The 23,505-nt window shown below is 39.8% G+C and overlaps 1 protein-coding gene across 1 annotated transcript in view; it reads right to left on the bottom strand.

Moving 5' to 3' along the window:
• The window catches only part of LOC128644171 (R3H domain-containing protein 2-like), a gene marked incomplete at its 3' end in the record, with an annotated part of 87,220 nt that overhangs the window by 10,454 nt on the left and 53,261 nt on the right, over positions 1 to 23,505 (bottom strand). The window contains exon 4 of the mRNA XM_053696876.1: positions 12,953 to 12,994. Within this exon, the coding sequence (XP_053552851.1) occupies positions 12,953 to 12,994 (42 nt within the window). The remainder of the gene's footprint in view (positions 1 to 12,952; positions 12,995 to 23,505) is intronic.

The following is a 23,505-nucleotide window of genomic DNA, read 5'->3' as shown; positions in this document are numbered from 1 at the left end:
GTATGGCAGGATTTTCTCATCAATTCCATGTCAGAAAATAACAAACTGCTACATACCTCTTTGCAGATTAATCTGCCCGCTGTCCCCTGATCTGAAGTTTACCTCTCCTCAGATGGCCGAGAAACAGCAATATGATCTTAACTACTCCGGCTAAAATCATAGAAAAAACTCAGGTAGATTCTTCTTCAAATTCTACCAGAGAATGAATAACACACTCCGGTGCTATTATAAAATAACAAACTTTTGATTGAAGGTAATAAACTAATTAAATCACCACAGTCCTCTCACACATCCTATCTATTCGTTGGGTGCAAGAGAATGACTGGAGGTGACGTAGAGGGGAGGAGCTATGTAGCAGCTCTGCTGGGTGAATCCTCTTGCACTTCCTGTGGGGGAGGAGATAATATCCCAGAAGTAATGATGACCCGTGGACTGACCACACTTAACAGGAGAAATACTTATCCATGTGTTTGAGGGGTGCTTTGTGAGACTTTATAATATAATGGGAAAGCGGAGGTGAGAGAGTGAAAAAAAAAAAAAAAAAAAAGGAGTGGATCAAGTGAGAATGTGATGTGAAATAGTGAAACGACTAAGGATTTAATCTTAGTAGTGAGTGATAATCTGTGCTTATGGGGGGGGGGGGGAAAAAAAAAAAAAAAAAAAAAGGGGGGCGGAGAAGTGAAGAGGTGTTTCTAGTTGAAATTTGAAAAAAAAAATGTGAATTGTGATTGTAGAAGTGATGGGAATTCCAGTGGGGTGTTTTTCCTTCTTTCCCCCTTACAACAGCGAATGGACAGAAAAAATTATTTAAACTCCAAGGCTATTGTATTGTCCTGCCTTCTTTAAGGTTTATTTTTCGTTTATTCAGAATTAACAATTTATGGTTGAGCCTATAATAATTTTTTTTTAATTACAGCTTTGCCTTTTTGTTTCTGTAGTTTTAATTACCTAATTTAGTATTAGTAGTAATTTTATATTTCTTAATAGTATCTCAGAATACTTAGCTCCTACCAATTAGAAGGTTGGGAATTGTGTTATTGATTCACTGAACAGCCCCGAATATATATTACCCTTGTTCTATTTTTAAGACCTTTTACAGATTACACAGCATACAATAATCATACTAAGTACCATTAACTTTTTCTCAAAAGACAATTTTGTATAAACACAAGAGGGAAGAACACAAAGTAAGAAAAAAAGACAGGAAATATGAGCATAACATCAGAGTTTTCCTACTCAGCAAGTAGCTTCCCCTCTATTTTGGTAATATGAAGTTCTGAGTTATTTATAGCCTGATTTTTTTGTCTATAATTCAATAGATAAACTCAGCTTTCTTTTTTAGAGCTTATTTAATTTATATTTTCCGCCAGTTACCATACAACTTTCTGTAGCTAAATTAAATTATTTTCTTGAATGAACAAGAGAAAATAAAGTTATATTGGCCCCTGGGTCTGCAGCTACTAAGTATCACTCCATATAAGGAAGAAAGAAAAAAAAAAAAAAAAAAAAGGGGGGGCTCTCTTAGATTTTATACCTGACTCATTACTCTTTATATCATTTAAGGCCAAAGACAAAGATTAAACAGATCTTTCTGAACTAGCAAAAAACAGGGAAAAAGAGAGAGTGAAGTGTGTCTCAGCAGGTTTTAAATATCAGACATTTGCAACATTATACAGCAACAGTGTAACACAAAGCGTCCCTTTAGCAATATAGAATGATATTAATAAAAAAGAAATGTTTTCCTTTTCCTTCTTCTTTGACTGTCTCTTTTGAGTTCAAAAAATTTTGGTTACTGTTTCTTTTATCGCTGCTTTTTGTACGCAGCCAGGAGCGTTTCTGCCCTTAACCAAGTATAACCTTATGTGAGGGTGGCACTTTTCCCCTTCTAAAGAGTTAACCCCTTTCCTGGCTATAGCAGCCTGGTTTCTGAGTGTTCAAGCCCACTGATCCCCCTGCACACCCCTACGGCTTATTAAACTTGTGGCTTTAGGTAGTGCTGAGTCTGGAGGAAAAAAAGACTTACCTCCCCTCATCCACCGCTCACCCGCCTGTCATATGTTAGTAAGCAGTTGGAGTAGAGAATTTTCCGGTAAGGAGCCTGTCTCACCGATAAGCTTTCAGGACACTTCTCGCAGTCGCTGGCAGTCTCTCCCCCTCTCACGCAGCACCGGTGGGAGAGGAGGGAGAGGAGTAACAAGCCGACCATTTCTGCTGAGAGCCTGCGTAGTTCCTACTCTTCCGCTACGCAAGCTCCAGTTCCTACCCCTCTCACGCAGCACCGGTGGGAGAGGGGAGGGTTCAGCAGCGGTATGCGGAAGCTGAGGTGTAGTATGAGCACTGCGGAGATACTGAAGCCGGCTCAGCGTCACAGTCTGTTCAGAGTGAAGGGAAGCTTGTTCCGTCTGATGCAGGCGAGTGCCGTTTAGAAGTCCAGAGACAGGCAGGCTACACAGGTGAGAGGAGGCAGCGTGCGTGAGGTTGGCACAAACCACTAATCGCAGCAGGGGCCGTCTTTCACAATTAGTGAGATCCGTAGAATGGAAGATGCATCTGTAACTGCATAGGGGAGCAGGGGAATCTTCCTTCTTAACAGATGAGTAAGTGGGGCTTAATTATCTCCTTTCTGGCTGCCTTATACTCCGCTCCTCTTTCGTAAAGCCAGATAAGGGCTAAGGGTTGCCAAGTAGGATAAGTCTTTATTCAAGGGTTTTTAGCATCAGCCATATTATTTTTAAACAGCTTCTTAAGAGTTAGGATTTTTCTTCCTTCTGGCTTGGCTTATTTTATTAAACAGCAAGGTGTAAAATCACTGTACTGGTTCCAGAGACGATAACTCAAGCTATCCAGTTAGCTACCCCACTAATTGGGGTGAGGCACGAGGAAAACCGCCAGCAGCTGTGGGACTGGAGCAGAGAGCTCAGCAACTCGCACCTTGCTCCTCCTCCACCGGAACCACTAGAGCATGCAATTTTCAAGAGCATGCAATTTTAAACAACTTTCTAATTTACTTCTATTATCTAATTTGCTTCATTCCCTTGATATCCTTTGCTGAAAAGCATATCTCAGTTGCTTCTTATTGGTGGCTGCATATAGATGCCTTGTGTGATTGGCTCACCCATGTGCATTGCTATTTCTTCAACAATGGATATCTAAATAATTAAGCAAGATAATAGAAGTAAATTGGAATGTTATTTAAAATTGTATTCTCTACCTGAATCATGAACAAAAAATTTTTGGGTTTAGTGTCCCTTTAATGTAAACTAGGTCTTTGTGGTGTCCTTCTATAAATATGCTGAAGGTTTAATCATTTAACCATTTAACCATTGCTTGCTCAAAAGGACACTCAAGTCAAAATAAAACTTTTATGATTCAGATAGAGCATGTAATTTTAAGAAACTTTTCAATTTACTTCCATTATCAAATTTTGTCTTTTTATATACACACTTTCTGGGGAACAAGATTCTACCGAGTATGTGCACAAGCACACATGGTATACTTATAATAGTCTGTGATTGGCTGTTGTCTATCACATGATACAGGGTGCCGGAAAATGGGAGAAAAAAATAAATTTGACAGGAAAAAAAAAAAAAAATCTACTGCTTATTTGAAATTCAGAGTAAGTGCTATATCATTGTCCATTATGTGCTTGTTAATTTTGCAGCAGAAGTGAATTTAAATATTACATGCTCTATCTGATCATTATTAAATTTGATTCTCCTATAACTTTAAGCACTCAGTATTGCTAAATATACTAATAGTATTTAAAGGGACATTAAACCCAAAAATGTTGTTACATGATTCAGATAGATAATACAATTTTAAACAACTTTCCAATTTACTTCTGTTATCTATTTTGCTTTATTCTTTAGATATCCTTTGTTGAAGAAAATGCAATGCACATGGGTGAACCAATCACACAAGGCATCTATGTAAAGCCACCAATCAGCAGCTACTGAGCCTATCTAGATATGCTTTTCAGAAAAGAATATCAAGAGCATAAAGCAAATTAGATAATAGAAGTAAATTAGAAAGTTATTTAAAATTGCATGCTCTTTCTAAATCATGAAAGAAAAAATGCGGGTTTCATGTCCCTTTAATGTGCTTATTTTGGGGGTCGATCTGAGTAGGCAGAGCTAGGCAAACGGAAGCAAGCACAACAGCTGCAAACGGTACGTGGATTATTTTTTTTTTACATTTTGGCAACTACGATAGACTAGCTTAGTCACCTCAGCAAACGTCTAAAAAGGGACCCTGCAGACTAAATTGCTGAAATAATACACTTAGTGTATGAAGATACATATAAACCATGAGTTTAAACAAATTAATTTACATCTTTCCGTATGACGCCATGCTTAAACACAACATCGAAACATAGATATTGACGGCAGATAAGAGCCATAGGCCCAGCAAGTCTGCCCGATATTACCTAAAAGTATAAACCTATCTAGTTTGTAGGATAGCCTTATGCTTGTCCCCCCACAGTGTTTGTCATTACTACCTCTTGAAGTTTATTCAATAAATCAATCGCTCTTTCTGTAAAGAAGTGATTCCTCAAATTACTAATGAATCTACTACCCTTCAGATTGAGATCATGACCCTTTGTTCTTGAATTTTCCGTTTTATGTAAAATACCCACAGCCTCAGTTTTACTAAGCCCTTTAACATGCAAAAACATTTCAAAGACAATACTAAAAAGCCCATATTTCAACTAAAAACAAATATTTTTAGATATGGTATTATTAAAAGGATATGGAAGTCAAAATTAAAGTTTCGTGATTTATAAATAACTAGTCCTAAAGCCCGTTCACACGGGCCATTTTTTGCAGTACAGTGGTCCCACCCCTTGGTTCTCTCCCACTCTTTTGCGCTCTCTCTTTCCCCCCTCTCTTTTGCGCTCTCTCTCCCCTCTCTCTCTCTCTCCCCATCTCCCCCCTCTGTCTCTCTCTCCCCCCTCTCCCCCTCTCCCCCCTCACTCTCTCTCCCCCTCTCCCTCTCCCCTCTCTCTATCCCTCCTCTCCCTCTCCCCTCTCTCTCCCCCTTTCTCTTCCCTCTCTCTCTCCATCCACATCTACCCCCTCTCTCTCCCCCCCCTCTCTCTCCCCTCTCTCTCTCCCCCCCTTCTCTCCCTCTCTCTCTCCCCCTTCTCTCTCTCTCTCTCCCCTCTTGATCTCTCTCTCCCCTCTTGATCTCTCTCTCCCCTCTTGATCTCTCTCTCCCCTCTATCGAGTTGTTTGAGCTCTCTCCACGGACATTCACGGCCCCGTCCCCTTCACGCACCTTCACGCTAGGCTCGGCCCCTTCACGGACCATCATGCTAGGCCCCGCCCCCTTCACGAGCGTTCACGCTAGGACACGCCCCTTCACTGTCGGTCACGCCCCCGTGTACGCTCGGCCACGCCCACTTCTGCTTGTGGCAGTCGGGAGATCAGGTAGGGATTTAAGGCCAGGTGTGTTTGTCCTCGTGCTGTCTCTACTGCGCATGACAGCTTCGGACAAACACACTTGGCCTTTTATAGTATAGGATGTACTAATATAAAAAACTTAAATTATGCTTACCTGAACATTTTCTTTTCTTCTGTACAGGGAGAGTCCACAGCTGCATTCATTACTTTTGGGAAATACAGAACCTGGCCACCAGGAGGAGGCAGAGACACCCCAGCCAAAGGCTTAAATACCTCCCCCACCTCCCTCATCCCCCAGTCATTCTGCCAAGTGAACAAGGAAAAGTAGGAGAAATATCAGGGTGAAAAAAAAAAGGTGCCAGAAGAACGAATAATAAAAGAATTTAAGGCCGCCCACAGAAAAAAAAACGGGTGGGGAGCTGTGGACTCTCCCTGTACAGAAGAAAATTATCAGGTAAGCATAATTTAAGTTTTTCTTCTTAAAACGGGGAGAGTCCACAGTTGCATTCATTACTTTTGGGAAATCAATACCCAAGCTTATAGAGGACACTGAATGCAAATCGGGCGGGAACAAAAAGGCGGCCCATTCTGAAGGCACCACAGCCTGACAACCCGGAATCCCAATAAAAAAAAAACTACAACAGAAGCAGGAACAACAAACATATGGAAAGAGGACAAGGTAACTGCCCATCAATTAGAACCATAAGGATCCCAATTAAAGATCACTCTAAATTCTGGACTCCACTGAGCACAACAGCCTCTGAGGAGGCACAAGTCCCACTCTATAGAATCACACAAACAAAAACCTCTCCATAAACAATGGCAAGGGAAACAACAAACTCACTCCCAAAACACACTTTCACTAACTGAAAGAAGGGAAAAAACAGATAAGAAAGTCAGAAAGAACCTCCAGTTACTTGATACTTGTTTTAATTAACAGAGAACGGTTTAAGTTTTTTATATAGGGTAATATGTGCAATACAGCCAATACAGCTTTTTTTATATTTTAAAGTTGCACTACTGTTTGTTTATGAAACTTGGTTTTATTTAAAAATATGTTTAATAAAGATGTTTTATATATATCACAGCTAAATCTGTGTCTGTATTGCATGTTTAAATCTTAATCCTATAAATAATAACAGGTGTTATGTTTACCACTGGAGTACATAATCAGTTTGCAAATTATAGAGAAATGCTTAAAAATGCATTACACTTTATCTAAACCCCTTAGATTTTAGTTGACTAAAATCTACTGGAGATTCAGTCTACTAAAACTAAAACAATTCAGATGATACAACTAAAACTAAAATGGCATTTTATGTCTTGAGAAAGGCCTAGAGGAGGCCGAAACGTGTTGACCACAGCTGGTAAGCCCTATTCTGATTTTATATAAGTTTTTAGTACCATCTACACTATTGTTGTTTTTATTTGCCTTTAGATTTAATTTATGATTTAAAAAGAAAAAAATATTTTTTTTTTTGGATTGGAGTTTCTCCCAACCACCAAAGGTTCTCACCATCAGGAACAGGAACACTAGCCCATTAATTTGGTTTGACCTAAAAGACCGTTGACTTTATTCTCACCATGAGGAACCTCAGACGGACTCTCACCACTAGGAAAAAAAGGTTTCCTTTTCTACACATTATTAACTTTTGACTTTTATTTGGCTCTTCACATTTAGCCTTTTTTAGGATTTTGTTTGTTGGATTACAATCACGGACTTTGTTCTCTTTTTTCTTTTTTCTTTTTTTTATCACTGACTTTGTACTCTTTTTTTTTCATTTTTTGAGCAGCATTTTTTTCATTTTTTCCTTTGTAAACTTTTCAATTTTTCACATTATTTTTTTCACTTTTGAATAATCAAGTTGACACTGTCTGTTTTCTTTATATTTGCAATCACTAAGGATAATTTTTCACTCCCTTTTCTATACACATTATCACCACCAACACTGGTACACAATATCTCTTACGGTATCCTCCTCCTAGTCGATATCAGCAATCCATTCATTTGATTTACTGTATTTTTTAATCCACACATTGAATTGATTTCTTTCAGACATTGTTTGGAATTTTAACTTTTTCATATTTTTATTGGGGCTACCATTAAAATTACCTCTGCATCATTTTATTATTCAGTGTTTTTATATAGATATATTCAATATTTAATTTGTACAAGAGTGGATCCACATCTTATTGTTTTTATTGTCATTTATTACCACTGTACCCACCGTGGCATGTTTTATTCTTGTGTAAAGTACTAGATTTACAATTAAAATATTTCTAAATACACACTCTACACACTGTATAACACCTAGCCCATTTGAGGCACTCTGAACACATTTATTTTCTAAAATGGCATTTTAGTCAAAAGACTAAATCTAAATCTAAATTTGATGTCAAAATTAACACTGTTCTAAACCCTAGCAGGGCTAGACTAAACAAACAGACAAAAGACAGACAAATGAGCTCCGAGGCTTAAACATTGTCATAATATATATACATACATACATATACATACACACACACACACACACATATACAAAACACTGAAGGGGACTGCACTCTCACAGGAAGCTGTGCTGTCCCCAGAGTCACAGGCAGTTAACCCCAGACAGATCTGGGTGCAAGAACCATAGGGAAAATTACAAAACAAATTAATACAACACACAGAGAAAGTCCAGCACTCACAAGCTCTCAGCTAACTTTAAAAGCAAAAATAGAAAGGTTAGTTACCGCATCTGGCCAAATGGGACAAGCCCAGGTACCACGTCAAGGTCCTTTCCAATACCTGGGACCCTAAAACAGCCACACAATGCAAGCTCTCAAATCCAAACAAACTGGGAATAAGGGAAGGGTGCACAGGCTTATGTAATCACCCAAGACATATACAAAACACGGAAGGGGACAGCACTCTCATACCGGACCGGGTACACATCCCATGACCCTGCAACATGGACCTTAACGTGGTACCTGGGCTTGTCCCATTTGGCCAGATGCGGTAACTAACCTTTCCATTTTTGCTTTTAAATCTTAACTGAGAACTTGTGAGTGCTGGACTTTCTCTGTGTGTTGTATTAATTATGTTTTGTAATTTTCCCTATGGTTCTTGCACCCAGACCTGTCTGGGGTTAACTGCCTGTGACTCTGGGGACAGCACAGCTTCTTGTGAGTGCTGGTGAGCACCCAGGGCTGGGCATGTTGCAGGGTCATGGGATGTGTACCCGGTCCAGTATGAGAGTGCAGTCCCCTTCTGTGTTTTGTATATGTCTAGGGTGATTACATAAGCCTGTGCACCCTTCCCTTGTTCCCAGTTTGTTTGGATTTGAGAGCTTGCAATGTGTGGTTGTTTTAGGGTCCCAGGTATTGGAAAAGACCTTGACGTGGTACCTGGGCTTGTCCCATTTGGCCAGATGCGGTAACTAACCTTTCCATTTTTGCTTTTAAATCTTAGCTGAGAGCTTGTCAGTGAGTGCTGGACTTTCTCTGTGTTATATATACACACACAAATAAATATATATATATATATATATATATTTTTTTTTTTTTATTTATTTTTATTTTTTTTTACTTCTGCCGGAAGTAACAACCATCGTGACCATAAAATCGCTAGTATCAAAATCCCAGAGAAGAAAAAAGTTTCCTAAAAGGATAAATTTAAAAAAAAAAAAAAAAGTCTCGATCTCTGGGAAAAAATTAAACACATCCTAACTGGATCAAAAGAAAGTAGGCAGCACACGCAGGTGTACGCCAAAAAGGATAGAAACACTAACAGGGCGAGCCTGTCAGAGACCTGATTCCTGAAGAGCTCAGAACTGGGATGCACAGATAAAAGACAATCAGGAGTAAGATCCACATCCTTCCACTCATCTAGCGCTGTTCGCCATCAGAATCAGAAGACTGAGGATCCGGAGGCAAATAAAGACTGATATTGTCCAAAGCCTCTAATACCTGCCTCAGCAGTAGACGCGGGCGCGTCAGTCTGAATCTAAAGGCAAAATCCATCTCCGACGGGGCATTTGAAGGCCCCGACCCTGACGGTAGTACCCCTGAAGCCTCAGTGGGAACCACACCTCCAGAGGAAAGACCCGTCTCACCTGGCGCCCCCAGGTTAAGAGGACAATGATAAGTTCTTCGCCGGCCCTCAGGAAGCTGTAAATGCGCCAACGCCAAGAAAATGGCCATGCGCAACCGAGCCGCAACCTCTGGTGGAAATAAAACTCCTTCCAGAGAAGGGGTAACGGTATTTAGGACAACTGCCTGTGTAGGAACAGAAAATTTCAGGGAACGCACCTCACGGGACACAGAATCCTCAGAGGCAGATGCCTCAGCGGTCTCTAATCTCTCCCTAAAGGAAAAAAAGAGCACTCTATTACGGCATACGGAACATAATTGATTGGGCTGGATTACTCGGGCCTCCATACAATCTAAGCTGAATCCGAGAAATCCTCCTCAGAAAAATCAGAATCCTCCATAACTTGACCGAAGAAATTTTGTACAAAAATAACGGGCACCTCACACACCCAATGGCTGGGGCACTCACCACCTCCTATGACCCAGACAAGTAGAGAACAGACCCTTTCCACTGACACTCAGTCAAGAATATGTAAATGGAGAACAAAAACGTGACCACACCCGGTCACGAGGTGCAACCTACAGGCCAAGGAAAAGCTTGCCATTTCCATCAAGAAACTGCGTAGCTCGAAAAACCTGTACGTTCCATGAGCCCCAACATCACTACACATAAGCAAACAGAATCACATAACAAATATGATTTAAGTCCCCCACTGTTCAATAATCCCCCCCCAGGAGATATTAACCCTAGAATCCATAAATATAAAGGAGTCCTACTGAGACCCTGTGTTCTATCATTACATTATATTCCCCCAGTGAAAGGAAAATTAAACAACCTTACCGGAATCTATGCCTTGGAACAGTAACACGGTCCTTCAAGTGTGACAGATAGTAGCGTCGCTTCTTACATGGACTTGAGTGAAGAAAGCAGGCAGCGAAACTCGTCAACGTTGATTGCTTATGGAGCTGTTGATATAAGTTGGGATGGTTTCGCAGAAAGACTCTCCCTGCATCTCCAGACTCCAACTTTCATCCAAGCTCTCACTGAGAGGCTGACAGGACTACTTAAAACTCCAGTCCCATCTATAAGAGTACTACCATCCATAAGAGACTATTCAGAAATCTTCTTACAGTTCTCTGCCAACCGCCTGTGACGAAAGGCAAAGAATGACTGGGGGATGAGGGAAGTGGGGGAGGTATTTAAGCCTTTGGCTGAGGTCTCTTTGCCTCCTCCTGGTGGTCAGGTTCTGTATTTCCCAAAAGTAATGAATGCAGCTGTGGACTCTCCCCGTTTTAGGAAGAAAATACAGTGTATTTCTATTACCAATTTTTTTTTTTTGCCTTAGTATCCTTTCCATGATAGCATACCAAGGCTCAGAAGCATATACCTATCATTATCGCTGTATGGCAGCTATGTTCACAACAGTGTTTACAACCATGTTGAACAAAGGATAGCAACAGAATGGAAGTTTCATAACCGAAAAAACATTGGACTTTTTTTTTTTTTTTTTTTTTTTTAAATATATACTCTACAATAATCATAATTTTGTGAGTATACCGTAATCATTCAATTTTAATTTATTTTATTTAATATATGCATCAATGAATCTTCGACAATAAATACACTAGGAGCAACCTATAAGTCACATCAACCTTTGTCTGAAATGTTCATTGTTACTTGACTAAATGGCAGTGTTTCAAATACAGTCATAATATGATAGTGGTGGGAAAAATACAGCCAGGTCACTAGAAACTGGAGGATGCAGAAAAATACACAAGTATTTGCATGCTATACACACTCATTTGCAAATCTGTCACATTTATTCAGCTTACTCTAAGATTTAAAGAAACATCATACTTAAAATAGGTGCACCCTTAAATAGTTCCTGATAACTTACTATACCAGCTGCAAGGTACGACATGTATGAAATGTTGGTCATTGACACCTAAACCCATTATTTTCACGGCCATTTAAATGGACTGAGTCAGCAGATTTATAAATAAATCAAGATGTACTGCAATTTTAGTATAAGAAGTTATTGAGAAAATATTAAAGTGGCAATTTACTGAGGCAAAACACATCATGAGTGTTTATTATATTCCAAGTATTGGGAAATTAAATTACACTGTTATCTCTTGATTTTCTATAGACAATACAGCAGTACAGGTGGCAGCTTTAACAGCAAATTCAGCTTTTTCAAATTAAATAAAGGTAAAATAGGGATTTGTAAACAACTGAATACACTCCAGCAAATGAAATGAATCAGTGGGAACTAGTGATGCACCGAAATGGAAATTCTGGACCGAAACCGAATCCGAAAATCCGGGATGCACTTGGCCGAAAACCGAAACTGATACCGAAAATGTATTTTTTCAAATTATTTTTTTTTTAGTTTTTTTTTTGCATAATTAGAGCCAATAAAAAAAGCCCACACTTTTATTGAAAGTAACACACTAAAATTGGACAAAAATATCTTAAAACAATAATATGCTACACAATAATTTTACCAAGAAAAAAAAAAATGCCATTTTCGGCCAAAATGTTTCTGTGACCAAAATTGTGGTGCATTCCTACTTAAAACAATTATAAATATCAATATACTGTATTATTCTTCATTTAGTTCTATGTAACAGAATCATATTTAACAGGGTTTTTTTTTTACCAATTATCCAAATAAAGTATAGTCCTATAAAACTCATTATATGCAGAACAGTTAGTCAAGTAAGTCAACTTAAACAGCAGCTAGGCTAGCATCAAATTTGAAACATGCTACACAATAATTTTACCGAAAATAACAGGCAAAAAAACCGAAAACCGAAATAGCCAAAAATGCCATTTTCGGCCGAAACTTTCTGCGGCCGAAATTTCGGTGCATCCCTAGTGGGAACACATTAAATGATAAAAAATGCTACATGTGGTTCAGTACTGCATGCATAAATTCTATTAAAGGGACATTGTAAACTAGATTTTTCTTTGCACAAATGTTTTGTAGATGATCCATTTATATATTTCATCTGGTAGTGTTTTTATAACAATGTACAGATTTGCATTTTTTTTTTGTTTGTTTTTTTTAGAACATTTTCATGATTTTCATACTCCTAACCAAGCCCCACAGTGCCAGATGTATATGTAATCTGTCTTTTCATATGCGGGGGGGGGGGGGGTAGTATCTGCTCTTTTTGCTTACCCAGCCTTTTCCAGTGGGTGTCCCAGACTACCTTATCAGTGCTAATCTGGGAGCTTCTAAGTAAGTTTTTAAAAGGTTTTATACTGGATGTTTAGATCAGTATCTCTGCATATTCTTCTTTATAGTAGTGTCTATTACTTGCAGTTACAGGAACATTGGTGTATAGTGTCCCTTTAAAGAACTATGCTTGCAACATCAACCAGGAAAAACAAAATTGGATGCAATCAAAATGGTGCAAGTACAAATAATTGCATCTAATATGTGGGTGGTATGCGCTGTATGGAAGTGTACCTTGGCTCTCTTCCTAGCATGTCCATGGCTTGGATTCCGCCTCTGCATAATTGGAAAGATTATTCAGGGAAAAAAACAAAAACAAACCGTAAATTTCATTAATTAATACCCCAAGGAGAACACAAAAATAGAAATAAAAGATGTGACATGTTTAAGGACATTTTCTTCATATCTACCATTGTATAAAATCTGCAAAAAAAAAAATACATACGGACAATGTGATTTTCTGAGCGACTGTTAGATCAAATCATATTCATTAAATACTGAAAGAATGAATTACAAATACTTTTTGCTATTTTAATACTTATAAGATTTAGTATTAACCCCTTCGCTACTTTGAATTCAAAGAAAAATTTGACTAAAGTACCAGAGACATTTTAGCATTTTTTGCTATCACTGTTTACACAGAAATAGAGCCTTCATGGTAGGGCTGAAACTAACGATTATTTTCATAATCGATTAATCGACCGATTATTTTTTCGATTAATCGACTAATCGGATAAAAAGAGAATCAATCGTTTTCTATGTTTTAAATAAAATCCACATAATGAATGTTACAAATATAAACTTCAGACTAAAACTTTACATTAACACAACTGTTTCTTCAATTTTTAAGCAGCAGAGCACAGTTTTATAATTAAACAAAAGAAAACCACAAACTTTGAAAAGAGGTAGAACTAGAGAGTTAGACTATCACTGTTAATAACATTCTGTTATTCACTCTTTCAGAAACTTTGCATTGAAATTAAAAAATCTCAACATGTCCACATGCTTCTGGCTAAGGCTGGTTCTCTGTTTGCAGCTATATTTCCTGCAGCAGAGAAAAGGCTGTTGAGGTGTATAAGTAGGGTTTTGCCAATTTCACCAAAGTGGGATATTTATCTGTGTTAGCTCTTCACTAATGCTAAGTGTTTTCTACCTTGGCAAGGGACCTCTCAATAAAGTAACCCTTGACTTCATTCTAACATAAAAATATCTTGAATATCTATATGCAATGGTAAATAACCAGCTATAAGGTTAGGGGAAATATCTAGTCCGCTCTAAAAATAACGAATATATACTTATAAAGGTTGAATCTGGTACATATTATCACAATTTATTAAAAATATAAAAAAAACAATAAAAAACAAAATCAAAAGCGCTAAGGACTGTATATCAATAACAGGACAAAGCCTTACACATTTATTTATACAGTACATATAATCAGCAATAGCAAGCAATACGCTAATAATTGTGCAAACAGATAATAGTGCAAATCAATTTAAATAACTCCCATCAGTCTAGGGGCAAGGTGTAAACAACAAGCTCAGCACTATATCATGAAAAGCATAGTTTCAAATAACCTGATTTAATATAAACAATCCAAGTGATGACTATTATATCTGGGTTGCACATAAGCCAGGGGTAGTTGTAAACGTATACTGTCCAGAAAAAGTGAAAAGTAGACGTCTGTAGACGTCCTTTAGGCTAAGGACATAACCATAAAACACAATACCATGTGCAGGAGCTCAGTGTTATAAAGCAGCTGGAGTAGTGCACAGACCAACTAATTGCAAACCGATTAATCGATTATGAGATTCGTTGACAACTATTTTCATAATCGATTATTATCGATTATGACGATTAGTTGTTGCAGCTCTACTTCATGGTTTTTTTTTATTATTTACCTATGAAAACAACAAATACTTTTGGGGCATAAAAATTAGTTTTCAGTGGATGATGGTTTCAACTAGCTATTCTCAGAATTAAGAAATATGCCACACAAAAAAAAAAGTTTTAAATATATATTAAAAATAAATCTCAAAAATGTGTTTATTGGAATCTTCTATACACACACACATACATACACATATATATATATATATATATATATATATACACACATACATACACACACACACACAAATATATACATACACACACACATATTTATATATATATATATATATATATACATACACACACACATATTTATATATATATATATATATATATATATATACACACACACACACATATTTATATATATATATATACACACATATATATATATATATATATATACACACACATATATATATATATATATATATATATATATATATATATATATATATACATACACACACACACACACACACACTCTATATTAGAATACAAGTAGAATTCTTGGTAAAAACCAAAGAAGACCCGAAGATTAAAAAAGCGCTCCACAAATTGGTATAGTTAACTTAGTCACAAGATCTGACTTAGTCAGAACTAATATTAAACAAATTATATCACCGGCTGCTAATTTCTAAAATCAGAGAGATCCTCCTCAAGCTCTCTCTTAACATAAATATCACATATAAGAATATAGAAATAAAATAGCGCTGGTTGCTATAAAATATATCGCTATATACAACACATACACATATGTATACAGAAAAACATAATTTATGCTTACCTGATAAATTTATTTCTCTTTTGATGTATTGAGTCCACGGATTCATCCTTAATTGTGGGATATTCTCCTTCCCTACAGGATGTGGCAGAGAGTGCACCAGTAGCAGAGCTGTCTATATAGCTCCCCCTTAGCTCCACCCCTCAGTCATTCGACCGAAGGCTAGGAAGAAAAAGGAGAAACTATAGGGTGCAGTGGTGACTGAAAGTTTAAAAAATAAAAATATATATATGCCTGTCGTAATAAACAGGGCGGGCCGTGGACTCGATACATCACAAGAGAAACAAATTTATCAGGTAAGCATAAATTATGTTTTCTCTTGTAAGATGTATCAAGTCCACGGATTCATCCTTACTTGTGGGATACCAATACCAAAGCTTTAGGACACGGATGAAGGGAGGGACAAGACAGGGACCTTAAACGGAAGGCACCACTGCTTGTAGAACCTCTCTCCCAAAAATAGCCTCTGAAGAAGCAAAAGTATCAAATTTGGAAAATTTGGAAAAAGTATGAAGCGAAGACCAAGTTGCCGCCTTACAAATCTGTTCAACAGAAGCCTCATTTTTAAAAGCCCATGTGGAAGCCACAGCTCTAGTAGAATGAGCAGTAATTCTTTCAGGAGGCTGCTGTCCAGCAGTCTCATAGGCCAAACGGATGATGCTTTTCAGCCAAAAGGAAAGAGAGGTAGCCGTAGCCTTTTGGCCTCTCCGCTTACCAGAATAGACAACAAACAGTGAAGATGTTTGACGGAAATCTTTGGTTGCTTGTAAGTAGAACTTTAAAGCACGAACCACATCAAGATTGTGCAACAGACGTTCCTTCTTTGATGAAGGATTAGGACACAGAGAAGGAACAACAATCTCTTGATTGATATTCTTATTAGAAACAACCTTAGAAAGAAAACCAGGTTTGGTACACAAAACCACCTTATCTGAATTGAAAATAAGATGAGGGGAATCACACTGTAAAGCAGATAGCTCAGAAACTTTCCAAGATAGAAATTTAATATCTATGGAATGCATAGGTTCAAACGGAACCCCTTGAAGAACTCTAAGGACTAAGTTTAGGCTCCAAGGCGGAGCAGCAGGCTTAAATACAGGCTTAATTCTGACCAAAGCCTGACTAAAAGTTTGAACGTCTGGGACATCTGCCAGACATTTGTGTAGTAGAATAGACAAAGCAGATATTTGTCCTTTTAGAGAACTAGCTGATAATCCCTTCTCCAAACCCTCTTGGAGAAAAGACAATATTCTAGGAATCCTAATCTTACTCCACGAGTAACCTTTGGATTCACACCAATAAAGATATTTGCGCCAAATCTTATGATAGATCTTCCTGGTGACAGGCTTTCTAGCCTGAATCAGGGTATCAATGACTGACTCAGAGAACGCACGCTTTGATAGAACTAGGCGTTCAATCTCCAAGCAGTCAGACGCAGAGAAATTAGATTTGGATGTGATAACGGACCTTGGATTAGAAGGTCCCGCCTCATTGGCAGGGTCCACGGTGGAACCGAGGACATGCCCACTAGGTCTGCATAACAAGTCCTGCGTGGCCAAGCAGGTGCTATCAGAATCACAGAAGCTCTCTCCTGCTTGATTTTGGCAACCAGACGTGGAAGGAGAGGAAGCGGTGGAAATACGTAGGCCAGATTCAAGGACCAAGGCACTGCTAGAGCATCTATCAGTACCGCCTTGGAATTCCGGGACCTGGACCCGTAACGAGGAAGTTTGGCATTCTGACGCAACGCCATCAGATCTAATTCTGGTGTGCCCCATAGCTGAATCAGCTGAGCAAATACCTCCGGATGGAGTTCCCACTCCCCCGGATGAAAAGTCTGATGACTTAGAAAATCCGCCTCCCAGTTCTCTACTCCTGGGATCTGGATTGCTGAGAGATGACAAGAGTGATCCTCTGCCCATCGAATTATTTTGGTTACCTCCATCATCGCTAGAGAACTCCTTGTTCCTCCTTGATGATTGATATAAGCTACAGTCGTGATGTTGTCCGACTGAAACCTGATGAATTTGGCTGCAGCAAGCTGAGGCCATGCCTGAAGCGCCTTGAATATCGCTCTCAGTTCTAGGATGTTTATCGGAAGAAGAGATTCCTCCCGAGACCATAAGCCCTGTGCTTTCAGGGAGTTCCAGACTGCACCCCAGCCTAGCAGGATGGCATCTGTCGTTACAATGAGCCACTCTGGCCTGCGAAGTACATTCCCTGAGACAGGTGGTCCTGAGACAACCACAAGAGAAGAGAATCTCTGGTCTCCTGGTCCAGATGCAGTTGAAGAGATAAATCTGCATAATCCCCATTCCACTGTTTGAGCATGCATAGCTGCAGTGGTCTGAGGTGTAGGCGGGCAAAAGGAACTATGTCCATTGCCGCTACCATGAGTCTGATTACCTCCATACACTGAGCCACAGATGGCTGAGGAATGGAATGAAGAGTTTGGCAAGTGGTTAAGAGTTTTGATTTTCTGACTTCCATCAGAAATATTTTCATTTCTACCGAATCTATCAGAGTCCCCAGAAAGGAAACTCTTGTGAGAGGAAGAGAGAACTCATTTTTATGTTCACCTTCCACCAGTGAAAAACCAACACAATGTCCGTGTGAGACTTGGCTAGCTGAAAAGTCGATGCCTGAATTAAGATGTCGTCTAGATAAGGCACCACTGCTATGCCCCGAGGTCGTAGAACCGCCAGAAGGGACCCTAGCACCTTTGTGAAAATTCTTGGAGCCGTGGCTAACCCAAAGGCAAGAGCCACAAACTGGTAATGCCTGTTTAGAAAGGCAAATCTGAGAAATTGATGATGATTTCTGTGAATAGGGATGTGTAGATACGCATCCTTTAAGTCCACGGTAGTCATATATTGACCTTCCTGGATCAGAGGCAGATTAGTCCGAATGGTCTCCATCTTGAATGATGGAACCTTGAGGAACTTGTTTAGAATTTTGAGATCCAAGATTGGTCTGAAAGTTCACTCTTTTTTGGGAACCACAAACAGGTTTGAGTAGAACCCAAGTTCCTGTTCCTCTTTTTGGGACTGGGCGGATCACCCCCATGGTAAGCAAATCTTCTACACAGCGTAAGAACGCCTCTCTCTTTGTCTGGTTTACAGACAATCGAGAAATATTAAATCTCCCCCGTGGAAGGGAGTCTGAATTCCAGAAGATATCCCTGGGACACGATTTCTAAAGCCCAGGGATCATGAACATCTTTTGCCCAAGCCTGAGCGAAGAGAGAGAGTCTGCCCCCTACTAGATCAGGTCCCGGATCGGGGGCTACCCCTTCATGCTGTCTTAAAGGCAGCTGCAGGCTTCTTGGCCTGTTTACCCTTGTTCCAAGCCTGGTTAGGTATCCACACTGACTTGGATTGGGCAAAATTCCCCTCTTGCATTGCAGCAGAGGAAGCCGAAACGGAACCACTCTTCATCTTATTTGATCTATCCTGAGGAAGGGCATGACCTTTCCCTCCAGTGATGTCTGAAATAATCTCTTTCAGTTCAGGCCCGAGTAGGGTCTTTCCTTTGAAAGGGATGTTCAAAAGTTTAGATTTGGATGACACATCAGCAGACCAGGACTTAAGCCATAACGCCCTGCGTGCTAAAATGGCAAAACCTGAATTCTTTGCCGCTAATTTAGCCAGTTGAAAATCTGTAATAAAAGAATTAGCCAATTTAAGGGCCTTGATTCTGTCCATAATCTCCTCTAATGGAGTCTCCATCTGAAGAGCCTCTTCTAGAGCCTCAAACCAGAAAGCAGCTGCAGTAGTTACAGGAACAATGCACGCAATAGGTTGAAGAGAAAAACCCTGATGAACAAAAATTTTCTTCAGGAGACCCTCTAATTTTTTATCCATAGGATCTTTGAAAGCACAACTGTCTTCGATAGGTATAGTTGTACGCTTAGACAGAGTAGAAATAGCTCCATCCACCTTAGGGACTGTCTGCCACGAGTCCCGCATGGCGTCAGATATGGGAAACATTTTCTTAAAAACAGGAGGGGAGAGAACGGAATACCTGGTCTATCCCACTCCTTAGTAATAAAATTCACAATCCTCTTAGGAACTGGAAAAACATCAGTGTAAACAGGAACCTCTAAGTATTTATCCATTTTACACAATTTCTCTGGAACCACTATAGGGTCATAATCATCTAGAGTCGCTAATACCTCGCTGAGCAATAAGCGGAGGTGTTCAAGCTTAAATTTAAAGGCCGTCATATCAGAATCTGTCTGAGGAAGCGTCTTTCCTGAATCAGAAATTTCTCCCTCAGATAACAAATCCCTCACCCCTACTTCAGAGCACTGTGAGGCCATATCAGATACGGCTACTAAAGCGTCAGACTCCTCAGAATTTTTCCTAAACCCATAGCTGTCCCGCTTCCTTGTAAACCAGGCAGTTTAGATAAAACCTCTGTGAGGGTTGTATTCATAACTGTGGCCATGTCTTGTAAAGTAAAAGAATTTGACGCACTAGAGGTACTTGGCGTCACTTGTGCGGGCGTTACTGGTTGTGACACTTGGGGAAAGCTAGATGGCGAACCCTCATTTACTTCAGACTGAGAATCATCTATTGCTCTATTTTTAAGTGCTAATATATGCTCTTTATAGTTTATAGACATATCAGTACAATTGGGACACATTCTAAGAAGGGGTTCCACAATGGCTTCCAAACATAATAAACAAGGATTTTCCTTGGTGTCAGACATGTTAAACAGGCTAGTAATGTAACAAGCAAGCTTGGAAAACACTGTAATCAAAGTAAAAAACACTTAGAAATAAAACGGTACTGTGCCTTTAAGAGAAAAAAAGCTGCACCAGTTCTGCAAAAAAGTGTAAAAAAAGCAGTAAACTTAACGAAATTTTTACAGTAGCATTATAAAGGCTTAGTAACTTTGCACAGCTATGCAAATAAACAATTAACCCTTTAATGGCAAAAACGGATTGAATAAACGTTAACCCCAGTAAAAAAGACTTTCAGCACCATGCCACAGCTCTGCTGTGGCTCCTACCTGCCCTTCAGAACGATTTGTGGGGGAAAAAAACTTCTTTAACAACCCTCAAACACAGCAGAAACGACAGGAGAAGCAGTGATATGTCTCAGGGGAAAGGAAACTGCGCAACTGAGGCGCGAAATTAGGCCCCTCCCACCGCACTCGATGTTTTGAGGCCTACCAGAGAAACACCAGAGTGTCTCTTAATTAACCATGTGAGTTACAAAACTCAAAACAAAGCCACAATGACCCCTTTAGTCCCTTCAAAAAAACATAATTTATGCTTACCTGATAAATTCCTTTCTTCTGTTGTGTGATCAGTCCACGGGTCATCATTACTTCTGGGATATTATCTGCTCCCCTACAGGAAGTGCAAGAGGATTCACCCAGCAGAGCTGCTATATAGCTCCTCCCCTAACTGCCATATCCAGTCATTCGACCGAAACATGCCGAGAAAGGAGAAACCATAGGGTGCAGTGGTGACTGTAGTTTAAATAAAAATTTAGACCTGCCTTAAAAAGACAGGGCGGGCCATGGACTGGATACACCACAAGAGAAATAAATTTATCAAGTAAGCATAAATTATGTTTTCTCTTGTAAGGTGTATCCAGTCCACGGATCATCCATTACTTGTGGGATACCAATACCAAAGCTAAAGTACACGGATGAAGGGAGGGACAAGGCAGGCTTAAATGGAAGGAACCACTGCCTGTAGAACCTTTCTCCCAAAAATAGCCTCTGAAGAAGCAAAAGTATCAAATTTGTAGAATTTTGAAAAGGTATGAAGCGAAGACCAAGTCGCCGCCTTGCAAATCTGTTCAACAGAAGCCTCATTTTTAAAGGCCCAGGTGGAAGCCACAGCTCTAGTAGAATGAGCTGTAATCCTTTCAGGGGGCTGCTGTCCAGCAGTCTCATAGGCTAAGCGTATTACGCTCCGAAGCCAAAAAGAAAGAGGTTGCCAAAGCTTTTTGACGTCTCCTCTGTCCAGAGTAAACAACAAACAGTGTAGATGTTTGGCGAAAATCTTTTGTAGCTTGTAAGTAAAACTTTAAAGCACAGACCACGTCCAGATTATGTAAAAGACGTTCCTTCTTTGAAGAAGGATTAGGACACAATGATGGAACAACAATCTCTTGATTGATATTCTTGTTAGAAACTACCTTAGGTAAAAACCCAGGTTTTGTACGCAGAACTATCTGAATGGAAAATCAGATAAGGAGAATCACATTGTAAAGCAGATAACTCAGACACTCTCCGAGCCGAGGAAATAGCCATCAAAAACAGAACTTTCCAAGATAAAAGTTTGATATCAATGGAATGAAGGGGTTCAAATGGAACCCCTTGAAGAACTTTAAGAACCAAGTTTAAGCTCCATGGGGGAGCAACAGGTTTAAACACAGGCTTAATTCTAACCAAAGCCTGACAGAAAGCTTGAACGTCTGGAACTTCTGCCAGACGCTTGTGCAAAAGAACAGACAGAGCAGAAATCTGTCCCTTTAAAGAACTAGCTGATAATCCTTTTTCCAAACCCTTTTGGAGAAAGGACAATATCCTATGAATCCTAACCTTACTCCATGAGTAATTCTTGGATTCACACCAAAAAAGGTATTTACGCCATATCTTATGGTAGATTTTCCTGGTGACAGGCTTTCGTGCCTGTATAAGGGTATCAATGACTGACTCGGAGAAGCCACGCTTTAATAAAATCAAGCGTTCAATCTCCATGCAGTTAGTCTCAGAGAAATTAGATTCGGATGATTGAAAGGACCTTGTACTAGAAGGTCTTGTCTCAGAGGCAGGGTCCACGGTGGAAAGGATGACATGTCCACTAGGTCTGCATACCAGGTCCTGCATGGCCACGCAGGCGCTATCAAGATCATCGATGCTCTCTTTTTGGCAATCAGTCGAGGGAGCAGAGGAAACGGTGGAAACACATAAGCCAGGTTGAAGAACCAAGGTGCTGCTAGAGCATCTATCAGTGCCGCTTCTGGGTCCCTGGACCTGGATCCGTAACAAGTAAGTTTGGCGTTCTGGCGAGACGCCATGAGATCCAGTTCTGGTTTGCCCCAACGATGAACCATTTGAGAAAACACCTCCGGATGGAGTTCCCACTCCCCCGGATGAAAAGCCTGACGACTTAGAAAATCCGCCTCCCAGTTCTCTACACCTGGGATATGGATTGCTGATAGGTGGCAAGAGTGAGTCTCTGCCCAGGGAATTATCTTGGAGACTTCTAACATCGCTAGGGAACTCCTGGTTCCCCCTTGATGGTTGATGTAAGCCACAGTCGTGATATTGTCCGACTGAAATCTGATGAACCTCAGGGTTGCTGAGGCCAAGCTAGAAGAGCATTGAATATTTCTCTTAACTCCAGAATATTTATTGGGAGGAGTTTCTCCTCCTGAGTCCACGATCCCTGAGCCTTCAGGGAATACCAGACTGCACCCCAACCTAGAAGGCTGGCATCTGTCGTTACAATTGTCCAATCTGGCCTGCGAAAGGTCATACCTTTGGAAAGATGGACCCGAGATAACCACCAGAGAAGAGAATCTCTGGTCTCTTGATCCAGATTTAGCAGAGGGGACAAATCTGTGTAATCCCCGTTCCACTGACTGAGCATGAATAGTTGCAGCGATCTGAGATGTAGGCGTGCAAATGCTACTATGTCCATCGCCGTTACCATTAAGCCGATTACTTCCATGCATTGAGCCACCGAAGGGCGCGGAATAGAATTTAGAACACGGCAAGATTTTAGAAGCTTTGATAACCTGGATTCTGTCAGGTAAATCTTCATTTCTACAGAGTCCCTTGTCTGGGACCTGGCAATCTGAAAGTTTGACGCCTGTATCAGGATGTCGTCCAGATAAGGGGCCACTGCTATACCTCACGGTCTTAGGACCGCCAGAAGCGACCCCAGAACCTTTGTAAAAATTCTTGGGGCTGTAGCTAACCCGAAGGGAAGAGCCACAAATTGGTAATGCCTGTCCAGAAAGGCAAATCTTAGAAACCGATGATGATCTTTGTGAATCGGTATGTTAAGGTAAGCATCCTTCAAATCCACTGTGGTCATGTACTGACCCTCCTGGATCATAGGTAGGATGGTCCGAATAGT

This window comes from Bombina bombina, unplaced genomic scaffold (genome assembly GCF_027579735.1).
Source record: "Bombina bombina isolate aBomBom1 unplaced genomic scaffold, aBomBom1.pri scaffold_886, whole genome shotgun sequence".
Taxonomy (NCBI): Eukaryota; Metazoa; Chordata; class Amphibia; order Anura; family Bombinatoridae; genus Bombina; species Bombina bombina.
This window is presented reverse-complemented; position numbering and strand designations above follow the sequence as displayed.